Source organism: Centroberyx gerrardi, chromosome 15, assembly GCF_048128805.1.
Source record: "Centroberyx gerrardi isolate f3 chromosome 15, fCenGer3.hap1.cur.20231027, whole genome shotgun sequence".
Taxonomy (NCBI): Eukaryota; Metazoa; Chordata; class Actinopteri; order Beryciformes; family Berycidae; genus Centroberyx; species Centroberyx gerrardi.
In genome coordinates, this window is record NC_136011.1 from 2,465,895 (window position 1) to 2,489,389 (window position 23,495).

Sequence of the window (23,495 nt, forward strand, 5' to 3'; positions counted from 1 at the left end):
TTCCATCAAGGCAAAGGGTGGCTACTTTAAAGAATCTAAAATATAAAAGTTTTGATTTGTTTAACACTTTTCTGGTCACTGCATAATTCCATTTGTGTTATTTCACTTATTTTATGTCTTTTATTACTATTCTATTATTCTAAAATGTGGAAAATAGTAAAAATAAAGAAAAATGTGGTATGTCCAAACTTTTGACTGGTAGTGTATAAACTTGGGTAGCTTTGCCTATTTTATTTTATTTTTTTACTTCTCTGTCAGCTACTAGAAGTGGAATATCCCACTGTAGCCTGCCTGAGTACGGGAGGTGACCATGACTCAAGATTGAAATAATTTATTGTAACAAATAGAGGGGCATCTTTCAATAAGTAAATTTCTTTTAAATTAATAAAAAATAAATTTACATTAGTTCTATTCTTGTCTTTTGTGGGGCCCAAGGCAGTTGCTGTAAGGCTACGTTCACACTGCAGCTGAAAGTGTCCCAATTCAGATTTTTTTCCCCTCGTGTCAAAGATCTGATGGTTTCTGAACAGTGTGAACAGCAAAAAACTGCATGGAGTTGCATTTGGTACAAAAGATTTGGTACAAAATAGAAATATCCAACTTGACTGGTATTTGGGGAGACGGCTCAATTCAGTCAAAAGTGGAAGGTACACACCGTAACTGAAATGTGTTGAAACAATTGTTTTTACAGTCTGTAGTGAGACCAAAGACAAATTTCCAGCCTTGGTTGGACAATAAAGTTGTATTTTATTATATTGTATTCTCTGCACACGTGTCTTTTCCACATCAGTCAGTTGATATTGGTATTGCATATGGGTTACATCCTAGAATAGATATGAAAAGTCATCCAAAACAATCAGACATGAGCAGCAATTTGTAGTTGAGCATGAAGGCCTGCGTTGTAAACAGACTAAAGGGTGAGTCTTGGCCATTTCATTCCCACTCCATTATTCATACCAACTCAACAAACAATACCTTCCTCAAGCCCAGTCTATGATGAATGAAGGCACATTTCAATATGCAAAAGAAATTGAAAGTATTATTTTGGAAAACAGATTACACAGTGAGAATCCAAGTTTTTGAAAGTTTTTTACTACTTTTTGATTATATTCCAAAGTGGATAAAAAGTATCATCATCATCATCGGTTAAGCCACAAACCCTCAACAATGATTCACACAAGTGTCACAATATATATATATACATATATACTTGACATTTAAAAGAAAGAATACAAAGTTATTCCTTTGGCTTTACATTTGTACTTTCACCTATTTTTATTCTCTTGCATCACAAGTAAATCTGTGGGTTCACTCTTGACTTCAATTCAAGAAAGCAGGCATTCTCAAGTGTAAGGCGGAGGACTGGAAGCGCTGTAGAGTCTCTGTCAGTCTCTTCTGAGTATCCACGACTGGAGAGTCACTGCAGCAAGGGGCGTGTCAGCGAGGGGGGGCTCATTCTGATTGGCCGCGCAGCGTGCCGCTCAGCTCCTGCAGCTCTGTGATTAGCTGCTCCAGCTCGGCGACGCCGTCCCTCAGGTCGGCGTGGATCTCCCCGGTGGCCACGTCTGTGTGCATTTGCTGATAGGGGAAGATAAGGAGAAGAAAGCTGAAATTATCATCATATTGTTAAAGACACAACGCCGATGACACTGTTTCCCGTATTGATGGCTTTGTTCACTAAATGTACTACACATGCAGATGTGTTGAACATCGCACATCATTTAAAGCAGTGGTTCTCAACGTGGGGTCTGGGGACCACCAGGGGTCCTTGAGGGGGTTACAGAGGATCCCTACCAAATTGATGAATTGTTAAACTTCACCATTATTTCATTTATAAGAAGTTAACACAATTAGAGAATGTAGAAGAATGACTGTTTTGATCATAGTTTCACTGTCATCTCTCTACAGATAGTCATGGAATTCCGGACAAAATCATATCTAACAATAAAAATATTCTCAGATTTGGGTCAGAGAGACAAAATCTCATCAAATGGGGGTCCGTGGCCCTAATGTGGACTAAATTAGGGTCCTTGATATGAAAAATCACTGGTTTAAAGAATGCAGGGTGAAACTTTAAAATAATCATTAAAAATGGAAAATGAATCATGATCAGTTACAACTTCATAGTAGGGGCCCATATATAATGTTAATATATGTTTGACAAATCATTTGTTAATCATTTACTAATAGCCTACTTAATTATTTAAGAGTTTAACCTAGATAGTAACAAATGAACACATTGTTAATTATAGAACAATTAATTTCTCAATAGTTCTGCTACAGTATGTGTAAATGATTGACTTCTTACAATGCCACTAATTAATGATTAAATGTACACTATAACATTTAATATTTGTAATTAACAATTGAAGAAATGAATCCTACTTTAGTTAACATTAAATGATAATTCATAAATATTAAATAATGATTCTCTATTTATTAATTATGGTTATTGTAAAGTGTTATCGCATATACTGTAAAAAAAAAACACATTCAAAGCCAAGATATTTCTGCCATTGATTTGCGTTTTCTTCGTGCAGCAAGGAGCGGCTGGTGGAATACGAGATCAGGGCACAGAAGTGAAAACACACGAAAGATCCATAGTAAAAATGAACTTTGATTGCCTCAAAAATGTAAAACTCCATGTCCAAGTGATACACAGACACAATATCATAATGCCGTAACATGCAAAGGTTTATTGGGTTTGTTTCACCCGTGTATCACTTGGACTTTTAAAATCTTGTCTTGGTGTTCTAGAGGCAGAGCTGTGTCGCAGAAAACAGCGCTTGTGTAGTAGGGTGAATGGTGGGTTTCTGTTTCTGAGAAGTTCAAAGTTGATTCCATCTATGAAATCAAACTTCTGAATGTCTATTGTTTGCTTCTATCCGTTTTGTATAGTTGTATAGGCTTAAAGGATAAGGCCGGTGTTTTTTAATGCATTGCTTACCGTCAACAAATCCTGTGAAAATAACAAAATCAGAAATTATTTTGTTTTGCTAACAAATCTCGTCCATGTAGCCGGTGCCCAATGAAGCCATGTCCCAGCAGCCATAGAACTCCATTGTATTAAAAAAACGATTAAAAACACGTCAAAGAGCCATGCTGCTGCTCTGGGCAGCATATTTCATCATCGCGATGCACCGGGCCAGCCAACTTAATAAGTTGGCTGTAAACACGTTTGCGATCTCAGGAAAGTAGTTCCGTAGCACAGAAAATAGTCCCCGGCATAATGAAGAATTTATTCCCATTTGAATTTGATTTGGTAATAACTACAACAGTCTGACTTTTCATGGTAACAGTTAGTGATTTTTAAAATTGAAACAACGTCTTTGTGAGCTGTGTTTAAAGGTTTTTAGTTTACAATTGTAGCCAATGACTTCTGGGTTGACGGCTAAAAACGGTACGTGGGAAGTCAGAAAGTAACGGGAGTAGAGCAAACGCATTGTTGATTTTGTTATTTTCATAGGATTTGTTGACGGTAAGCAATGCATTAAAAAACACCAGCCTTATCCTTTAAGGAGGAGTCACTGCATCATATACAGTCTTCAACCAGCCGCTTCTTGTCGCCACGGTATGTGGTCAAGATTTCCTCCAAGATATTCAGTGGGTCATGTTGGTCTCAAGATGTGAAAAAAATTGCTGCGACATCTTGAGGCCGTTTATACAACGGCACCACTGTAAGAAAAATAAAATTCTCTAGTCTAATATTACGAAAATTAAGTCGTAATTTCCAGAAAGAAGTCGCAATATTACGAGAATAAAGTCATAGTATTGCGAGAACAAAAACGTAGGCCTAATATTTTGAGATTTATAAGAATAAAGTCATAATATTATGAGAAAAAAGTTGTAATATTTCAAGAATAAAGTCATAATATTTTGGCAGTCAAAATATGCCAACTACTCAGGACCATGAAACAAGCCACAGTTTCATTTCAGGTTTTGTCGTCGAAGTGCATTTCTTTCAAAATAAAAGCCCTACTACTTCTGCAACTTTGTCTGTCAGCCCTAGTAAACATTGCTTTGTCATTTGCAGGTGAAAAGACGTCTGTTGGCAGCTATCAGGACTTAGTATGTCAGTTAGTATGAAGTATGTCAGGTCCGTAGAGCTGATAATTTATTCTGGCAATATTTAGAATTTTTTCTCAAAATATTATGACTTTATTCTCGAAATATTAAAACTTTTTTCTCGTAATATTATAACTTTATTCTTGTAATATTACAACTTTTTTCCTCAAAATTCGGACATTATTCTCGTAATATTATGACTTCTTTCTCAAAATATTAGATTTAATTTTTCTTTTTACAGTGGCCCTAAAAAGGCCATCATATGTTTGGGCTACCACCAGCCATGAGTGATAGGAAGCAGTGTTGTCTGTGGAGAGGAGGACTGGTCTTCAGGGTGGACACTGGACTGTTACTGGTGGATCGTACCTTGGCTTTGGTGGCCAGACTCCTCAGGCTGAGGCGGGTGGAGGAGAGCATCTGAAGAGCTTCCTGAGGATTACTCTTCTTCTTACTGCAACTGATGGTAACTGGGAGAGAGAGAGGAGAGCATTTAGATGGATGGATGAAGACCCATTTGGTGGATTTGCTTCCGCTTTTGTCTCTGTTGTGTTGTATTTTGTTCTTGTCCTGGTTTTAGTTTTGCACCATGCTATTATTTTGATATGCTTGTCCATGGAGTAAAGAGAAAACACCTGCATGTATTGACACTATCCATCCGCACCTATTGAACTCTCCATAATAAAAATGTAAATATGTAAATTGATCACACAACACAGTCTCAGAAAATGTAGTGAAATTTGAGAGCATGAACTCTGAAATGGTGGACACGAATTATGTGAAGATTATGTTTTTCCACCACAAATTGGATTATGTGACAATACCACAAATTGAGATAGATACGCTATTTTCATCACGTGAAAAGGTTGGTGAACGGTTAAGTTCAAGAAAGGCTTTGGCAAGAGTATTCAGACCATAGGACACAAAAACTCTCCATTGAAACCATGATAATATGATGATGATGATAATAATAAAGCATATTCTTGCATACTTATGTGGAATGTGATCAAAATGTCATTAGAATTAGATGGTTAAGGGCTTCCCACAGACAACCAGTTTAGTATTGATCAATTATACAATGAACATGTAATCAATCAAACTGCACCATATCCATCATATGGGAGATGGTAAAGGTTAAAAGAAAAAAAACCTCTTTTATATACTTGTGCCCTTGTTAACCCCCATTCCCACAAAGTCTTCTAACAAAAGCCTCCTGTTCAATTCATAAACAACTCTCCAATGGTTAACAACAGGATTTGCTGATCCAAAAGTCATGGTCATTACTGGGTATGATGCATGTATGGAAGGGTGCACCGTCTCTCCTGAGGCTGGGCAACAAGCGGTCACCCTTCACCTCAAGACCCTCGGTTGAAAGTGAGGGTGAGAGAGTTGAGGAAGAACTGAGAGAACAGGTAAATGAGAAAGACAGAGGTATGATAGAACTATGAGAGAGATGGAGACAATAAAGAGGAATGTGAATGGAAGACAAAGAGAGGAAAGCGTGAGAAAGATGAAAGGGGTGACTATGTACTGCATACGGACACAATAATCTCATTACTGGCCTTACTCGGACAAAAATTCAATTAGGCCGTTTACGCACATGTCTGTATGAGCCGAAAGTGATCTTTTGTTCCGTTTGAGTCACATTTACTTGCCTCATTTTGGCCTGTTCACATCTAGAGCAATAACTATAACTGTAAAGTGACTGAAATCGTTCTATGTCAATATAATGTCTGTGTTCCCACTACAACTATTACTATAAAAATATGTTTTAATTGCGGAATTCTCAGTTGCACTAAAGTGGTAATATGCAAGATCTTATTCTTTTGTTTTTTTTAATTTTGTTGCCATGTTTGGTGCTGAGCGGTTATTGCTCTGATTGACAGGTGATCTCTGGTTAGTGCAGTGCAAAAAAAAAAAAACAGTGTGTCCAGTACTGTGACGTCTTTTCCCTTGGATTTTCTGTTGATGCAGTTTGAGTTTCTGTAGGTGGAGCTCTTGTCTTTGTCTGTTCAGCCGTGGTGGCTATCGCTGCTCATGCTAACGTAATACACAACACTTCCTGTGTGCCAGAGGAATTTTCCCAGGAAAGATTAACCCAACATGGGTGTTTAGAACAGCAAATGTGGGGTATCCTGGTGGTTCAGTTGGCTAAAGTCCGTACCATGTAACCGCAACATCCTGGGTTTGAATCTGGCCCGGGACTTTTGTCGCATATTGTTCCCCATTCTGTCCCAACCTTTCCTGTCTCTCTCTCCACTGCACTGTGAACTATCAATAAAAGAACTAAATAACTGCAAAAGTGAACGCTTTCATGAACTTTCATGAATTATAGGTTGAATCACTATTACATCAATTGGTGATAGAGAGAAGAAAAACGGACATTTGTTTATGTGACAATGTCGCTGATTATTACTTGGACGTTTGTGTGGAACTGTGTGCATGAGAAAAGGTGCGGGAGTGTCAGAGAGGAAGACAGCGAGACAGAAAGAGATACAATTATAGAGGGAGGAGGACAGCAGTGAAAGACCAAGTGACTGTATGAGAGCCAGGATCCTGCAGGGCGACTCGCGCATTAATAATGAGACTGTGACCTTTACCAGCCGGGACTGTTTCATCACTCCCATGATCACCGTTCCTGACAACACCATCAAAATGGCATTTAGATTCAATATTCGACAGCTGCGTGACCCTCTCAGTCCATTTGCGCTCAAGCAAATGAGATGCCGGTGACGTTCTCTTTTAGAAATATGGCAGAAACGTTGATGTCTGTATTGTATTTTATTGTATTCTACACAATTCACAGGCATCTGTATTCTATATACTCTAAGAATAAGCAGTCACCCCAATAGAATTATATACATTTTAGGTCAAAAAAGGTTTAAAGTTTGCATTGTATTGAATTATACTGTGCTCTACTTACAGTATGAGCTCTGTTCTAATAATAATAAACTTAGAATAAACTCTATTCAAGCAAATATCTAAAGTGTTTTATAGGAAAGCATAAAAACAAGAATAGTAAAATATAAGAGGAGAGAATATAGGAAACACATTCAGGAGAAAATTGGTTAAAAGAAGAATAAATATGTAAAATGAAAGATTAAAAGCAATTACGAAAAACCAATCGATAAAAGTGTGTTTTAAGAAGTTATTTAAAACAGATGGAATAAAGTTGTATAGTATTCATGAATCATATCCATATTTAGATCTCTATCTATATATATATATTTGAAACACATTAAAAATGACTAAGTAGCTCCTGCACTTCATCCAGATGCCGTAAGAAGCTTTCCAAAACAAATGATAATAGTGTTGTATCATAGCAGCTGGTCTGAGGCCAGAATATTGATAGGCCATTTCCGCGCAATGTTGCCCTCCTCCATCTCGATGTTTAACAAGTCAGCTTTTATCTTCCTTTCGCACGCTGGGAAGGAAAAACAAAAGTGCTGGTGCCGTTTCCTTTCTTCTCGCTCTATCTCTCTTTGCTCCTCGCCTTGGCAGCGCGGGCCCTTTTCTGCCTCGGCTGTTGATGGGAAAGGTCAAACTGCCGTGATTTATGAAGGCGGTTCCCTCCCTCTCCCTCCCGTTAGGCTTTATCTGTCCTCTATGCTTTCTTTCTGAGTCTTGTCGTCCCCTGCGGGAGCGGCGTCCGGGGCCCGTCGCGGGTTTGGTGGGGCTGCGTGGAAGCTTTGGGAGGCCGGGGGCGGAGGGGTGGAGTGAGGGTTCAGATACTGAGATACTCCCTTGTGCACACTAGGGCTGATTATCAATGCGCGTTCTTGTGCGTTCTTGTGTCCGTGACGCTTTTTACGTAATATCTAACCGCCGAAGCACGATTCCAAAGCAAAAGAACGACTGGACGGAGGACAGATAGAAAGCCTGGAAGTTTCTTTGCCAACCTCAAAATATCAAGGATGCATGGGATGGTGACTTGACTGACGAGAACAAACTGAAAGCCCCAAGATTCATTGCAACAACGGCGAGCAGCACTGTGTCTACAGTACAGAGTCGGTTAACAGGTGGGAAAATTAACAGCTGTGCGTCTTAATCACGCACAGTCCATCTCAAACTGAAGCTTCTCTGTGCTTACTTTCATGGGAAGATTGTTCTCTCCAAGAGAACTTGGGAAGAATGTTCTAAACAAGGACACAAGTATCGACTTGGCGTTCTTGGATTTGATAATCAGCCTAGGGTTCCAGCAATATGGGTGACCTCACCCATGTGTTAGAATTAATGTCGGTGAATTCAGCTGTGCTAGAATTAACATTAGTGGTTTGAAGTGCAGACACTTTCTCATCCGTGATTCAGAGGAATGTTCAACAGAGAACCAGTTTAGTACATTAGAAATTACTTTTTCTTTTATACTTTAAGTCAATTTAAGACCATATACTTTTATACTTTGACTTGAGTAAAGGATTTGAAATGGTACTTTTACCATAGTATATTTTTAGATGAGTATTTGCACTTTTACTTGAGTGAGGAATTTGTGCACTTCTACCACCTCTGGTTGAAACGATTTACACTTTAAACATATAAAAGATATTGGGGTAACTATAGGCACTTTGGACTCATAGTGCATTTGTTTGGTGGCGAAACACTTGGATTATATTGTCATTTTATGCTCTTTTTACAACTGTGACCAACCAGACCCCATTCATTTCAATTGTTTTCTTTTTTTTAAAGCTGAAATGGAACTGCAGTAGCTAACTCACTGTGTGTTTGGTGGTTGTACAGACTTCAGTGGAGTTTCAAAGGACATGGGGGTGAGTAGACCATGACTGAATTTACATTTTGAATGAACTGTTCCTTTAAGGGGTTCTCGCAGACAACTAGTGCAGTATCGATCAATTTGACAATAAATATGTAATCAATCAAATTGTATCCATCATATCAGAGGTGGACGACACTGACCGGACCAGATCTGATGTTTAATAAGGGCCAATATCGGCCCCATATACCAGTGTAACTGCAGGGTAAATCATTAAGATCAGCAGCTCTCCTACTGCCTGGCTGAAGGACACAGGGGTGTTGGTGGAACTGGAGGCATTGGGATTCCTGTGTGCATGCGTGCGTGTGTGTGTGTGTGTGTGTGTGTGTATGCGTGTGTGTATGAGCCAGATAAAAGTGGGAAGTGGGGAAAAAAATTTGAGTGATATGGTGCGTGTATGGAGGATAAGAACAGAGGGCTGCTGAGAACAGGGTGTGTGTATGTAATAGTGAGCACACAATGAACCAGGCGTGACCCGAGTAAAAATGAGCATCTATCTATCTACAGAGAGCAAGAGAGAGAGAGACAGAGAGAGAGAGAGGCCGACTAACTGACAGAGCAAACACACTGCTACCTGGCTACATTGCTATTCTTTTCAGGCTAGCTCCTGACTCCTTGTCTAATGTTTAATTCAGCGCTGTGTCCTGCTGAAATGAAAAAACCTGGGGATTCTGGAGATTAACAACTTTACTGGAGTCAGGCTTTAGGACGCACTGCTGCCGCCTACTCCTCCCTCTCTTCCTCCCTCCATCCTTTACCCCCCCCCCCCCCTCCCTCTGCCCTCCACCCCTGAAAAGCTCAGGAGTAATTGTTCGGTCAGTGGATGGCGACCGGGGCCAAGGGCGGCGGGGGTAAGCGGCTTGTTTGTCTTCTTTTTTACCGGCAGCGGTCGCCGATCCATCATGGCTGCCGGAGGGGGCACCCGGGGGGAGACGCCGCGTTAAGCCTGATGGAGTGGCGCCCCGCCCGCCATCCGAAAACCCATGACGCCCGGCGAAGGTGTGCCGAGGAATGTCGTTATTGGAATTATTAGGGTAGAGGAAATCGCAGGGACAGAGAGTGTGAAACAATGTGTTTGTGAGTGGGCGAGAGAGTAAGTGAGAGAGAAAATAAAATGGCTGTGTTATGAACTCACATCATATCTGGTCAGAAACGATTGGCAGAGCAAACATCACAGCCAAAATCATAAAAGCCTGACTGGCTGATCACTGGTGTCATCACTCACAACATAGCATCAACACAGTGATTTAGAATTGTTATTACAGTAGTGGTTAGAATCAACCTAGTCCTCTTAATAACTGGATTGATCCCAGCACTGCTATGGTGTGTGCTTGTGTGTGTGAGTGTTGGTATGTGTACGTAGGCTGTAGTGTATGTGTGTGTGAAAGACAGTAGCTATGTTTACAAGCACAGAGATTTCCGTTCTTAACCTGGTTACTTAACTAACCTGGTTTTGGGTCGACACATCTAAACAACATAACTGGGTTAGAAAAACCTGATTAGGCTGATACTCTGATTATGAGAAACCTGGTTAAGATGTCTGGTTTACTCCCATATTAAACTGGTTGCTGTGGCATGGAAACATCTTACTGCTTTCACTGTGGTTTTCACCATCTGTCAAACTCAGTCTCACGTAGCATTATGGGTACTTCTTATTACTATTATTATTAGGGTCATCATTTCTTTCTCCTGTATTAGAGCTAGGATACTATTGCTCAGTCAAAGAGAGAGGTGGAATCTGTTAACTGGTGTATCCATGGAAACAGGGAGACTCAATCACAGGGTATGGAAGGTTCATGGAAACAGATTAACCTGAACAAGACTTTAACCAGAGTGTGTGTTAAGCAGGACGGGGCTCTCACCGTTGCCTATATCTACGGCCCTGCTGATCACGTCCTTGAAGGCACCGGGGTCTTTCTCCCAGCCGCTGGCTTGAACCTCGCAGCGATGGGCCTTGGACAGAAACTGCAGCGCCTGCAAAACCACACACCAACACCATTGTTACTTTGGACGACAAACTCAAACATTAAACACAGTCATGGTTTTCTTTTCTCTCTTTCCCTTTCCTCGTTTGCCCCTGAATTTTATAGGCTATTATAGCCCGGTTTTAAGAGAATTAAAACGTTTCCTTTTTAGTCAGTTTTTCCATTGGTTCAGCTGACTACATGATTCAAGCAGCATGGTAAAGCTGCATGTTTGTGACAGTTTGTCTTAAATTAAAACAATAATTACAGGTCAAAATTAAAAATGTTAATGACCAGTCCTATCTTGCACACCAGAATGACATGAAATTTGGTGCCCATATCCAGCGCTATATATTCCTCCAGGACCATCACTGTCCGCCATAATGGATTTTACACCATGTTGAGTTTCCTGAAAACCAGTTTTCCTCGAAGGCTTTTCCATGGAATTACTGGTTGGCCCAAGGGGTGACTGCATCAAGACTAGCAGACAATGCAAATGGTCCTGCAAAACGTATTTGGATTGTTACATTATACAGTAAACTTGAATCTTTCATGGAGGAATACATGTTTACTGCTGCCTTCATAAAAAGACATCCTAGATTGGGAGCCTACACCTACACACTCCTTGCTAAACTTCTGTACCATGAAGCCTGTCTTTTTCCTCTATTGGACTAATGATCCAAGCAAATACTGCCACTAAATAAACTCAGCAAATGAAGTCATGGCAGCAATCTTGCCCATGACAACATTGACTAGCCAATCAGGTGAGACTGTCGCAGGGAGAGGGGAAGAGCAATGACAAATCGCACGCCATTGCCAGAGGCCATGAGAGGCCACAATTCAAAATCTGTTATATCACTAACAGCTCTTTGCTTATGGCATTTAGACGTGGGACCCATCAATCATTATACAAGGCACGTGCAACAGCATGAAATTAATCTGCTTCACACTTGTTACTATTACTTATCAGTTATTAATGAGCCTATAAATAGCTTATTAATGGTCCATTGTATGAATTACTCTTTCAGACCGTATGAGAGATATATCATCTCTGGTGTTTGTCACAGCACAATGTCATGGGGAAGCTGTGAGGAACATGTGAGAGTGATGGAGAAACATTTTTTTCGAAGGTTTTGTGTCTTGCTAAAACTTGCTATAGTGTGTCTTGTGCTTTGTTTGTACTTTTTGGTCATTCTATTTTCTTTTCAGAAACAGAAATGAAAAAATGAAAAAGGAATGGTGATTTGATTTTCATTTCAAAATCCATAAATGAAAAGAAGACATTTTTTGTTTTCCTGGTCAGAAACGGCAGATACAACATTTATAAAGGACTTGATTTTCCTTTTCTCGCAGCACTCAGGAATAGGAAGGTGACGTTTTGGATTAGTAAAATGGTCTTTGAACATATTTTCTATCAGAAATAAAGTTACTGTTGTTATGACTGAATTGAACAGCGCCTCCCTCTTGCTCCCTGTCTGTCTCTCTCTTCTTTCCGCTCTGCTGCTGCACACAGCAGCGGTTACTTCTCAGTCCCAAAACAGGCTTTTTTCGTTTTTGTTTTCTTACTATTACTATTTTATTTTCTGTTTTACAAAGGAGAAAAGGAAAATCAAGTCCTTTAGAAATGTTGTATCTGCCATTTCTGACCAGGAAACCGAAAAATGCCTTCTATTTCCACTTTTTGTTTGTGGATTTCAAAATGAAAATCAAATCACCATTAGTTTTTCATTTTCTAATTTAGAAAAGAAAATAGAATGACCAAAAAATACACGGAACATCTACATAGGCTCATTCTCTGTAAAGTGCCGACCTTTTCGTTGTCCTCCGGGTTGGTGCTGTGGCCGTCGCCGTACAGCCGGGCGTACTGCTGCCATATCTGGGAGTCGGTGCTGTGGCGGGAAGTGACCCTGCCCAGGAGCTCCTGGAGGTTCGGGCGGAGAGACGCCGCCTGCTCGCCACGGTTGTCCGTCAGGTTTTCCACCACTGCCCTCACCAGGATCTGTAAAACCTGCAAAGGGAAACATGTATGATTCATATTTAAATGTCAGAACTGTGTTCACATGTAAAACAGACTTCCTGGTGGCTCAGCCATACATAGCGTATGGCTGAGCCATACGCTATGTGATGTCATGGGTTTGTATACGACAACCTTTGCTTTATGTTATTCATTCACATTCTCCCATCTTCCCCGTCACTCTCCACTATACAGTCTAATAATACAGAATTACTATTAAAAACGGAACACTACCTGCCCTTAAAGGTGCTACATGTAGGTATTTTTACATCGATAAATCTTGCTGAAGCAACAGGGTTTATGGGAAATGTGATCCTAATTTTGAGAAACACAAGCACCAACAATACCACTGGTGTGAGATAGAGGCTACCGATCGTCTCCACCATGCTTTCATTGGCGATACCAAGGTATCACAATTAATTTGACAACGATATAATGATGTTTATAAATCACACAAGGAGCACCTTCAAGACGTTGTGTGAGTCCTGAATGGCAGCCGGGTGTACTGGTCCCGAACTTCAACATGTTGAAGCTCAAACACACACACTTGGACAATTCTAGCCTTAACTGGAGGATATGAGTAAAAGAGGATACAGTTTGAGTATTGCGTTTGTCGACCTGCACTTATTTTACTGCAACTTTCCAATAAGCCACCACCTCAGGCTCTTTCCATGGGGAAAAAAACACAAACCAAACAGAATGACTCCATCTGGTCACATTAAGAGTGGGTGGACTGCCATTGTTGCAAGCAGTGACACATAATGAGGAATGATTACTAGAGCTGTGAAACCAACCGCACTGGATAGCATTACAGTCTAGATTCCCCCCAGTGTATATTGGACCTGTATGAATTTCCTATGCGTCTGCAGGGGCAGTTTCTGCCTGGTTCCACTTGTAAGCCCACCATCTGAGAGAGGGAGAGGGAGGGGGGGACGTTCCTATGTTCAGCTTCACTTCCACATCGCCACACTCAACTGAAACTGCAGTGTTTGACCTGTTTGCATTCAATATGTGTGGCATCGGTGAATGAGAGGAGCAAATAAAACTCATTGCTTGGCTCATTTGCCATCGCAAACAAAATTGGTAATGTATGTGTAGTCATGATTTTCATACGGCAATTAAAACAGCTTGGATAAATAGCCGGCGGGGCTGAGCAATAACAAAACATGATTCTCACTCCCCCCTTGTTTACATATATGAATTAAATATTCACTCGTGGGAATGGAGAGGCAAGTTTCATCTGATTAAAAAGTTAAATGAAGTTGGGAAATTAGAGAAGTGCAGACACATAAAACACGCAGAATTATGGATAATGCACAGAAATCCACATACTTTACTCACACACAGGCAAAAACCACTGTATATGCAGAGAGAGACACATACCAACAGCCATAATCATCAGTAAACTCTCACTTCCATGCCTGAACCCACTACATTACAGAGACACGTAGATATTTATAGCCCAACACATGCGTTTTATAAAATACACATTGTCGAGTCGGTGAAGCAGAGATAGCATCAGAAGGAGACATCTGTGAGGTTTTTTTTTCTCCCGCTAAAACCCAGGAAGAGCCATGGCGTTCGGGGCCTCATCCTGTCTGTCCACGCCGGGAATGTCATTTAGGAAGGGGACCGCGCCATCCGCCAAGAATATCAACGCTTGTACCGTCAGAGAAAAGGGAGAAGGAGAGGTGGAGCTGAGAGAGAGAGAAAGAGAGCGTTTGTGCTAAAAGAGAGAGAAACTGTGTTTGTGGGAGAAAGCAGTGTCTATTTCCATCCAGCTTTCAAGTGAATTTGACAAAAACCTACATGCAAATTAGGTGCGTTTTCCATCAGCTGGTTTGAAGTGAATAAATAAGCTTCCAGAATATCAAAGACAAATCCACTAGAAAAAACTAGAAAGCCTTTGAAGAATTGATTAGTATTGGCCAAGTTGCTCTTGTTCTTTAGTGCCAGCTAATGTTGGTCTTATTTCATGCTTTCATCTGAAGATGAAAACAAAGAAATGCACTTGGCGATACTGTAATGTACCAACTAATGATCATACAACGATGGAGACATACACATGTTAGAAACAACATGTATGATATTCTAATGTATAAGAATGGTAATGTACAACCATGACAGACACTCTATACATGGGAGTGACAGTGGTTATGACATTTCTGCCAGTCGTGGTGGCAGATATTTTATAGACAACAGAGAAACTAAAGCCATTTTTGAACTGTAACTTGAATAGCAGCGGGTGAGGTCTTGAGAAAACAGACTATTTAGAATAGCAAATGTAAAAACTTTCCTGAACTGGCTACAGGTTGAATCACTATTGTGTTTGGTGATAGAGAGTAGCCAAACAGACATTTATTCATCTGAAAATGTTGCGGATTATGCGAAGCTTCTGGTGCTGTTGGTGTGAAGATTTTGTGAACTGAGCAGAGAGTTGAGTACACAGTGGAATCTAGTTAGAGCATGTTGTGTACGTATGGATTAGGGTTAGGGTTAAGTGTGTGTGGAGGAGTTTCTTTTCTTTCTAAAGCACGCATGGTGCATGTGCGGCGTGAAGTCAGGGGTGCGTCTTCTCAGAGTTAATGTATGGAAGGGAGGTGGGTGTCACTTGACAGAAACCAGATCGGGTTCCTTTGAAGCTGTAGCCCTGACTAACGGCGAGCAGCAGGATCCCCAGGTGTTTGCTGGGATATAGGGTTTCAACATAATTTCCCCTCTGATTCCCCCTTTCGAGCATCGGAGCCGGTCACGGGAAACCCGATGCCTCGCTCACGGTGGGCCTTCGCTGTTAGCAGCGGCTACTGTACATCACGAGTTAAATGGGCAGGAACGGATGGCTTTGTTAAAATGCAATAACGTGTCTGAAACGCGGCGCATTTGATTGCTCTTTAATATGGAAAGCTCACGGTTTATTAGCCGATGTCTGTTAGGCATCGGGGCATTGCGGAGCTGTCAAGCGGCAGCTCAGCAGTGGCAACAAGGGAAATTCTACAATCCTTCTACTTAATGACCTTGTCCTTCACCTTAAACAGCAAATAGAGTCTTTTTAAATCTCCACAATGAAGGATCATAACAGCGAGAGAGGTATAATCACCCTGTGCTTCATTGAATGGGCTGAGCAGCAGGCAACACCGAATGCACTAATTCTGTTTTGTTCATGATCCGTGCATTTGCGAGCAAGATGATCTGACATCTCCAAACCAGTGTGAATGTATAAACAGGTCTAATGGGGAGGTCTAGACATGTTCCAAACCATGCTGTGTTGGATGACAGGCCTGGACCTGGTCCAAACCATTCTCACTTCCAACTAACATCCTGCACTAGGTGATACACCCCTGTTTTTATCTGTGTCTAGCCTGTCCAATTCTACTTTAATATTATTTTAAGCTGTCATTGCGAAGAGATACTTTTGTCTTCTCTGATTTTTTTTTTTAGAGTACCCAATCGCCAGATTACACACAGGAATTTGTTTCTTGGCATCTCCCTCTGAGACACAGTCATGTACATATTTCACCAGAGCAGTCAGACCGCAGCGGCAGCCGGGAACTAACCCATGTAGGATTTCCTCGAAATATATCATTACCAAATGAATTCTAATAGCAAGTATCAGTGTTAGGCTCCATTGCCCTTATGAGCTGCTTTCTATTAACTAATTTCAGCAGTTCCACTATTCTTTTATGATGCTCGAATAACACGATACTTGTGCGGTATGCAACATGGTACCTGCAAGACCTTTTAAGAACTTTTTAATGCTTCCTGGAATTGAATTTAAGGCTAATTCTGAAACAGAAGGGACATGAAATCCAACTGTGTTTCGTAAAACACTAACCTGCTACTAACCTGATACTGTATTAATGTCAATACATGGTGATTATGACATTTTAAGGCCTTAAATTCAGATAATTTAAGACTTTTTCAGGTTTTTAAGGACCTGCAGATACCCTGTACAAACCAACAACCTTGGTTTTGCAAGCCAACCCCCCACACTCGGTGCGTTTGCACGGTGAACCTTGCAGCCATGAATGCTCTTTTGGAGACGAGGTACCTTTGCGAGTACAGAGGCAGCTTGTGAAACGCTCCATTGGTGCTTAATTTGAGCGGACGTGCCTCTATGTGTCCAAGAGAAGCCTATAAATCCTAGACCTATGGGGCAAAAGGAGAGCGCTTACGTAAGGCCTGTCACTGTCTGTGTGTTCTTGTACTTCTATCCTTGTCAGACCCAGTTTGTGTTTTAGACCTTTGGGGACCAGATTGAGTTTTAGACCTTTGGCGAGCAGTTTGAGTTTTGGATCTTTGGGGACCAGTTTGAGTTTTAGACCTTTGGGGACATTTTGGCCAGTCCTTACTTGGGTTTAGGGTTAAGATTAGAAGTAGGATTAGGTTTAACCAACGTAGTCAATGGAAAGTCATCACAAGTATAGTAATACAAGCGTGTGTGTGTGTGGTCTGCTGCAGGGACAGCGTATAGGCAAAGGGGAGGATGAATCGACCCATGTGTCTCAACCTGCCGTCTCAACACCCTAAAATAACATCCCTCTTTCTCTCTCTCTCTTTCCCTCCCTTTAAGAAAATTATAGGCCTCCCAAGTTGAGTTCTCGCTGAGATCTGCTTTCTATAAGCTCTCCACCTCCCACCAGTAACAAATGAACCATCTACCAGGCTTCTTTGGGGTGCGACTGGGAGGCCCCTTCGCTGCAGTGACAATTAAGATAAATCAACTGGAACGCTATGGAGCAGTAAAAGTCTAAAACTTAATATTAGAAATCCTGCTGGATGCTGCTGAGCATTTTCAGTGGCCGGCTCCCCCACATCTCCAGTTTTTCACATTGACACTTTTTCTTTGTGAACTATAGTAGTTTGAAGCACTGGTTGAATTCCAGTCCACATACCATACTGGTGCCTTCTACACACACACACAAACACACCTCTTGACCCTCCAATGAGGCGCCTGTATGCATTTGTGGTCCGAGGATTACTTTTTTCCATACCTCATAATAATCAACATGAACAATTTTAATAGCATTTATCCAAAAGCAGTGTTTTCAAAGAGACTTACAGCAAGGAACAAAAAACAAGAACGGTAAAATACAAAAGGAGGGGTGTGTCTTGGTGGTCTAAGGCAGTGGTGCCCACCAGGGGTCCTTGAGGGGGTGTTAAAATGTTAAACTTCACCATTATTTTATTTACGAAGTTAACATTTAAGTTAACACAATTAGAGAATGTCGAAGAATGACTATTTTGATCATAGTTTCTCTGTTATCTCTCTACCTACAATACCGATAGTCATGGAATTCTGGACAAAATCATATCTAACAATAAAAATATTCTCAGATTTGGGAGAGACAAAATCTCATCAAATGGGGGTCTGTGGTCTTAATGTGGACTAAATTAGGGGTCCTTGATATGAAAAAGGTTGGGAATCACTGGTCTAAGGCGCAAATACAAAATGAGGAGATAAAACAAATGTCAAATGAGATGAGATGAAAGACATAAGAAATAACACAAGGTTAGTGTGTACATGCCTAAACCCCTGCCTGAAATTGGCAATGATGTTGAGAGCGCTTTGGGGCGTATTGCATTTGCTGTTGGCATGACTAGGATAGCAAATACAGCACATCCTCAATAGTATTAGCAGAAAGCAGAGGAGGCCAAAGGTACTGGTGCATAGACCCACACACAGGGGTTGATATAGTTTATCAATGAGCTGTCATCCAGCCTCAACAGTATAGTAGCTGAGGGGGCATAAAGGGTAGGGGAAGGGTGGTGTGTGTGTGTGTGTGTGGGAGGGGGGAGGGGGGGTAGCTTTGTTTAGCTATGGGGGGTAATTTCTGCTTGGAGTGTCTCTGATGTCAATCCATTTGATCTGACTTTTTCCTTCTGTGAGGAGAATGTGTTAGGAAATTAAATCCGTAAATAGGACTTTTTTTTTTCTATATATCTCTCCCTATGCTGCCCATCAATGTGGTGAAAAGTGACAAATTAAAAGGCGGAAACTGAATGGATGGCTCAGTCAGATTCCTGCTGGATCCGGTTATAGCGTGAAATTAAGAGGGAAAAGTAATATCCTCCCCATTGAGAGAGAGAGAAAAAGAATTAAATGGACGGACTAGAAAGCTTTATGATGCTCATTTTGAATGGCACTTTGAAGTCTTTTTTTTTATATCAGAACAATGGAGAAGAGGAAAAAGCCCAACTTTTTCTGTCTCCAGGGATTCTGTACTGTGTATAGTGCCTGCATGCAGTGTGTGTGTGTGTGTGTGTGTGTCTGTGTGTATAGTGCATGAGAAGCTCCAGATAGCCATGCATCTATACCGTGCACAACTGGAGGATTCTTATATATCTCATTTAACCCCATGAGGCACAAAGCTCAGCCATGTGTTACATGTATCAGCCAGTCAAAGCACTTGTCATCAATCTCATTGTCTGTGCTAAAAGACAGCAAAAATAAACACATGAAACATGAGGGCAGGAGGCAGCGACAGCAACAGAACGACTGAAAGGGGAGAGGAAGGAGGAGCGGAGACGTCGCCTGACAAACGAATGCTTCCGAGAATAGATCTGATTAAGCGGTTAAAGGAGGTGCGACGCCGACTGTCGCCGCCGTTCATGCAAAGCACCTTTCAAAGGTGCGAGTCGGGCGTCGGTAAAAATAGAACGGCAAATATAGAACAGCCCCCTTTGAAATAAAACTACTTTTAAGTGGCATTTCGAAGTGAAGTTTTGACAGGTTTTTGAAGAAGGAGGGGTGGAGGAGATAGAAGTAAATGTAAAAACTGCGATGTGTTCGGAAAATCTGTCCTGCAGCTATTGTAAAAGTGAATAAGCTGGACGGGAACATCTTTTAATTAGCCTTGCGGAAAGGCCAAATAAACTGTAGACCCGAGGGAGCGACCTCTTCCCACTTTTGACGCGATATGGGAGCGAAGAAGTGTGCGGATGAGAGGAGAAGAGGCGTGGAGGAGTGGGGAGCTTTAGGAAAACAAGAGATTTGAGAGAGCGAAGCCAAATCCCAATTACTCAGAGATGTACTTCAGTCGAGCGGGCGAGCGGCATGCGGGCCGGTGTTGACCTTTTCAACTCAGCCGCTTTTTACATCTAGCGGCCTAATTGATAAGGCTGCTTTGCAACGCGGCTGGCATAAATGAGCGTGCTGGGCAGACAGAGAGGAGGATGTTGGCGAGGAGAGGAAAAATACAACGGAAAAGCTCGTTACCTCCCCGAAGAACTGGAAAAGATAATTAGGAAAAGCAGCAAAACCGCTTTAAAAGACAGACCCGACGCTTGTTAACTAGTGTACAGTGGAGGAGGGAGGTGGTAGGGGAGGGTGGGGTAGTGGTGACCCCCAAAGGAGCACCCCCTCCTACACACACACACACACACACACACACACACACACACACACACACACACACACACACACACAGGCCTCAGATCTCAACATCATCATTTCAACCATTCCCACTGGGCCGGGCTAAAAGATGTCTTCTTTTAAAGTTAATTGCTCAGAAACTACAAGATCACATTTATTACAGGGGCGGAGTACAGACATAATAACGCTGAAAATACTATACTGTCGGCTGTTTTTGCCTTGTTTATTTGAAGCCGATGGTTAATTTTCTACTTAGCATGCATTGGCGGATTTGCAATTAGCGAGACGTGATTCAATGAGGCTTTTTGCCTCCGTTTTTGTAAATGCAACCACAATGAAAGAGATTAATTAGCACTGCGGGAAAGAAAATACAGTTAGTTTGTCTTTTGACAACGTTTTACCCGCTGGGTATGTCACACGGGATTTGCACGCGATTGGAGAGCTTTCACCTTGTTAAAGGTTTTAACAAGGTGTTTTTTAGACACCTATCTTGCTTATCGCAAACTCCAAAAAGCATGTTCACCACTGTTGTGGGTTTTGAGATATCACAAGCAGATGTTTTTGTTAGCAATGCTAGTGGAAGTCAATAGAGCTAAAATCATTTCTTTGAAAATGTCCTAATTTAAATCCTGTAAAAACAGTTAATTATATTGTGAAAATATTTTGAATGTATTGCATCTGATTTGTAAGGATAATTATTCAAATTCTGCTTCCAAAGATCTGGTGGTGAGCACTTTTTGGAAAGACTGAAACTTTCCCCAGATCTTGATAAATCAGATTTTAAACACACAAACTATCTGTTTAACAGCCAATGGAGCGTGTCAGATGGGTGGAGAGGCAGACATATTGGCATTCAGGTCTCAAAATGAAAGTTCACCCTCTGAACCTCCCAATTATCCATTAAAGACTCTTCCTGACCCCATAGTCACTCAAACATTAAAGAGTTGCCACTGTAGTGAGTGGCATCTCTTTAATGTTTTCTCACCTAGCCTATTGCCATGCTCAAACCACCTTCATATATTTCCCATTCCCTGAAGTGCTCTCAAACCTGCTCTCCTTATGAACTAAAAAAAAAGAAAGCACAAGGCTTCTTCCTTGTCTATTTCAAACGCAATTTATAGCTTTTATAATTGAATAGCTATGAGCCAAAATAAACTTCAGACATATGGGGGATTGAGAGCAAAGCAAGTTATTTTTCTGTATTAATATTCCACTTCAAAAGAGACTAATTTGCTAAATATTGTGGAGGAGAATATATCGATGATTTTTTTCCCAATCTCAGAAAACTGGAACGCTTCGCTCAGAATCAGAAAAATCTATAACTATATTATAGCTAAACTATAGTTAAATTCAACTCCTGCAAGTAATTACTCTAAGTCAAAACTTAATGAGATTTCACCACTAAAGATTATGATGGAGATGGTGAGAGAAATGTACATATAATTGGTTAGGGATCATAGGCCTATCGCACTGTCAAATCTAACGCTCACAGAATAATTTCCCAGTGAAAAATACATCTCACCAATGATGGAGACGGTGATAAAAAAAAATGATGGGCTCTCTGCCAATTGTCTTTTCATTTTACTTAGAAACTCAGCTTCTTTTACCACCCAGGCCTCCAACTCCACTCGACATTCTCTTGCTTCACCTTATCCAATTTCATTACTGCGTGCAACTGTGTTGGGATTAGGGCTGGGTGGAGGGAAAAAAAAAAAAAAAAAAAAAATCGATACACAAACACATTGCAATTTTGTTTTCCCAATTTAGAATCGATTGTGTAAATCCTGATAGCTCTAATCCTCGTTCATTTATACAAGAGCCGGTTTCAGTCATTCATTAAAGTTTCATGTCATCTTTTCACTTTTATGAAGACCTCCGCTCCTGTAGGTGGCGCTCTAGGATCCATTTCACAGCAACTTCGAGAAGTAGAGGCCCCGCTTGACCAAACGACATCTGTTTCATATTACTGGCAGGTGCTGTTAATCAAGTGCGAGCAAATCTCAAAGCAGATGTCTGATTTCAATTTTCAGAACTCGATAAAAGGAATGTCACCTGTAAGGCTGAGAAGTAAGTAAGTAAAGTTTATTTATATAGCACCTTTCACAGAGCAAAGTCACAAAGTGCTTCACAGGAGTAAAATAGTTAAAATAAGACCATCAAATAGTAAGAAACAATAAAACATAAAAACAAAGGACATGAAAACACACAGAAATACAGACACAAGAGGCTAGACAAAGGCCACCGCAGATCTTAAGTCCAGTGGAAGAGCATTCCACAGTTTAGGTGCCACAATTTCAAAGGCTCGATCACCTTTTGTTTTGAGCCTAGAGCGAGGGACAACCAGTAAGCCCTGGTCAGAAGACCTAAGTGACCAGCTGGTAATGTAGGGATGGAGTAGGTCGCAGATGTACACAGGTGCATGACCATGCAGGGCTCTATATGTGATTACAAGAACCTTAAATTGAATCCTAAACTTGATGGGAAGCCAATGTAAGGAAACTAAGATGGGTGTGATGTGAGACGTCCTGCTGGACCTGGTCAACAGCCTTGCAGCAGCGTTCTGGACCATTTGTAGATGATCCAAGGATGACTTGCTGAGGCATGTGAAAAGGGAATTACAGTAGTCCAGGTGGGATGATATAAAGGCATGAATAATCATCTCCAACTCAGCTTGTGACACAACAGACTTGAGTTTGGCAATGTTTCTAAGATGGAAAAAACATGTACGGGACAATGACTTAATATGTTGATCAAAGTACATAGCCTGATCAAAAATAACACCAAGATTTCTAAGGTTAGACCGTACAGTTGAGGAAAGGGACCCAATACACTGAGCAACCTTGGAAACGATACTGTCTGAAGCAATAATAAGAACCTCAGTCTTGTCTGCGTTAAGCTGTAGAAAGTTGTTGGCCATCCAGTCCTTAATGGCAATCAGACAATCGTGCAAAACAGACAGTTTGTCAGTCTTATCTGGCTTAAAAGAGATGTACAGCTGAATATCATCAGCGTAGCAGTGATAAGAAATACGTTTAAATTTGCTAATAATCAGTCCTAGGGGAAGCATATATAAAGCAAATAAGATAGGACCCAGTGGAGAAGTGGTTCTAAAGTAATCCCTACAGTAATCCCTCATACTATACACTGTCAGCCAGTGCAGTAGGCTTGGGCCGATACTTCATATTATCAAATATTGCGATATTTCTTGAATATCACGATATTTCCCGCAATATCAAATATCCATGTGTCCATGTGTGATATTGACCATGTGTTGCTTAGATCACAATTGTACAAGCTTTTAAACTTATAAACCTA

The 23,495-nt window shown here is 41.0% G+C and overlaps 1 protein-coding gene across 1 annotated transcript in view; it reads right to left on the reverse strand.

Moving 5' to 3' along the window:
* Positions 1-798: 798 nt before the first annotated feature.
* ttc27 (tetratricopeptide repeat domain 27) overlaps positions 799-23,495 on the reverse strand; it is a 140,949-nt gene continuing 118,252 nt past the window's right edge. The window contains exons 17-20 of the mRNA XM_071899853.2: positions 12,605-12,802; positions 10,693-10,804; positions 4,432-4,532; positions 799-1,578 (exon numbers count right to left, since the gene is read on the reverse strand). Of these exons, the coding sequence (XP_071755954.1) occupies positions 1,453-1,578; positions 4,432-4,532; positions 10,693-10,804; positions 12,605-12,802 (537 nt within the window). The 3' untranslated portion in view covers positions 799-1,452. The remainder of the gene's footprint in view (positions 1,579-4,431; positions 4,533-10,692; positions 10,805-12,604; positions 12,803-23,495) is intronic.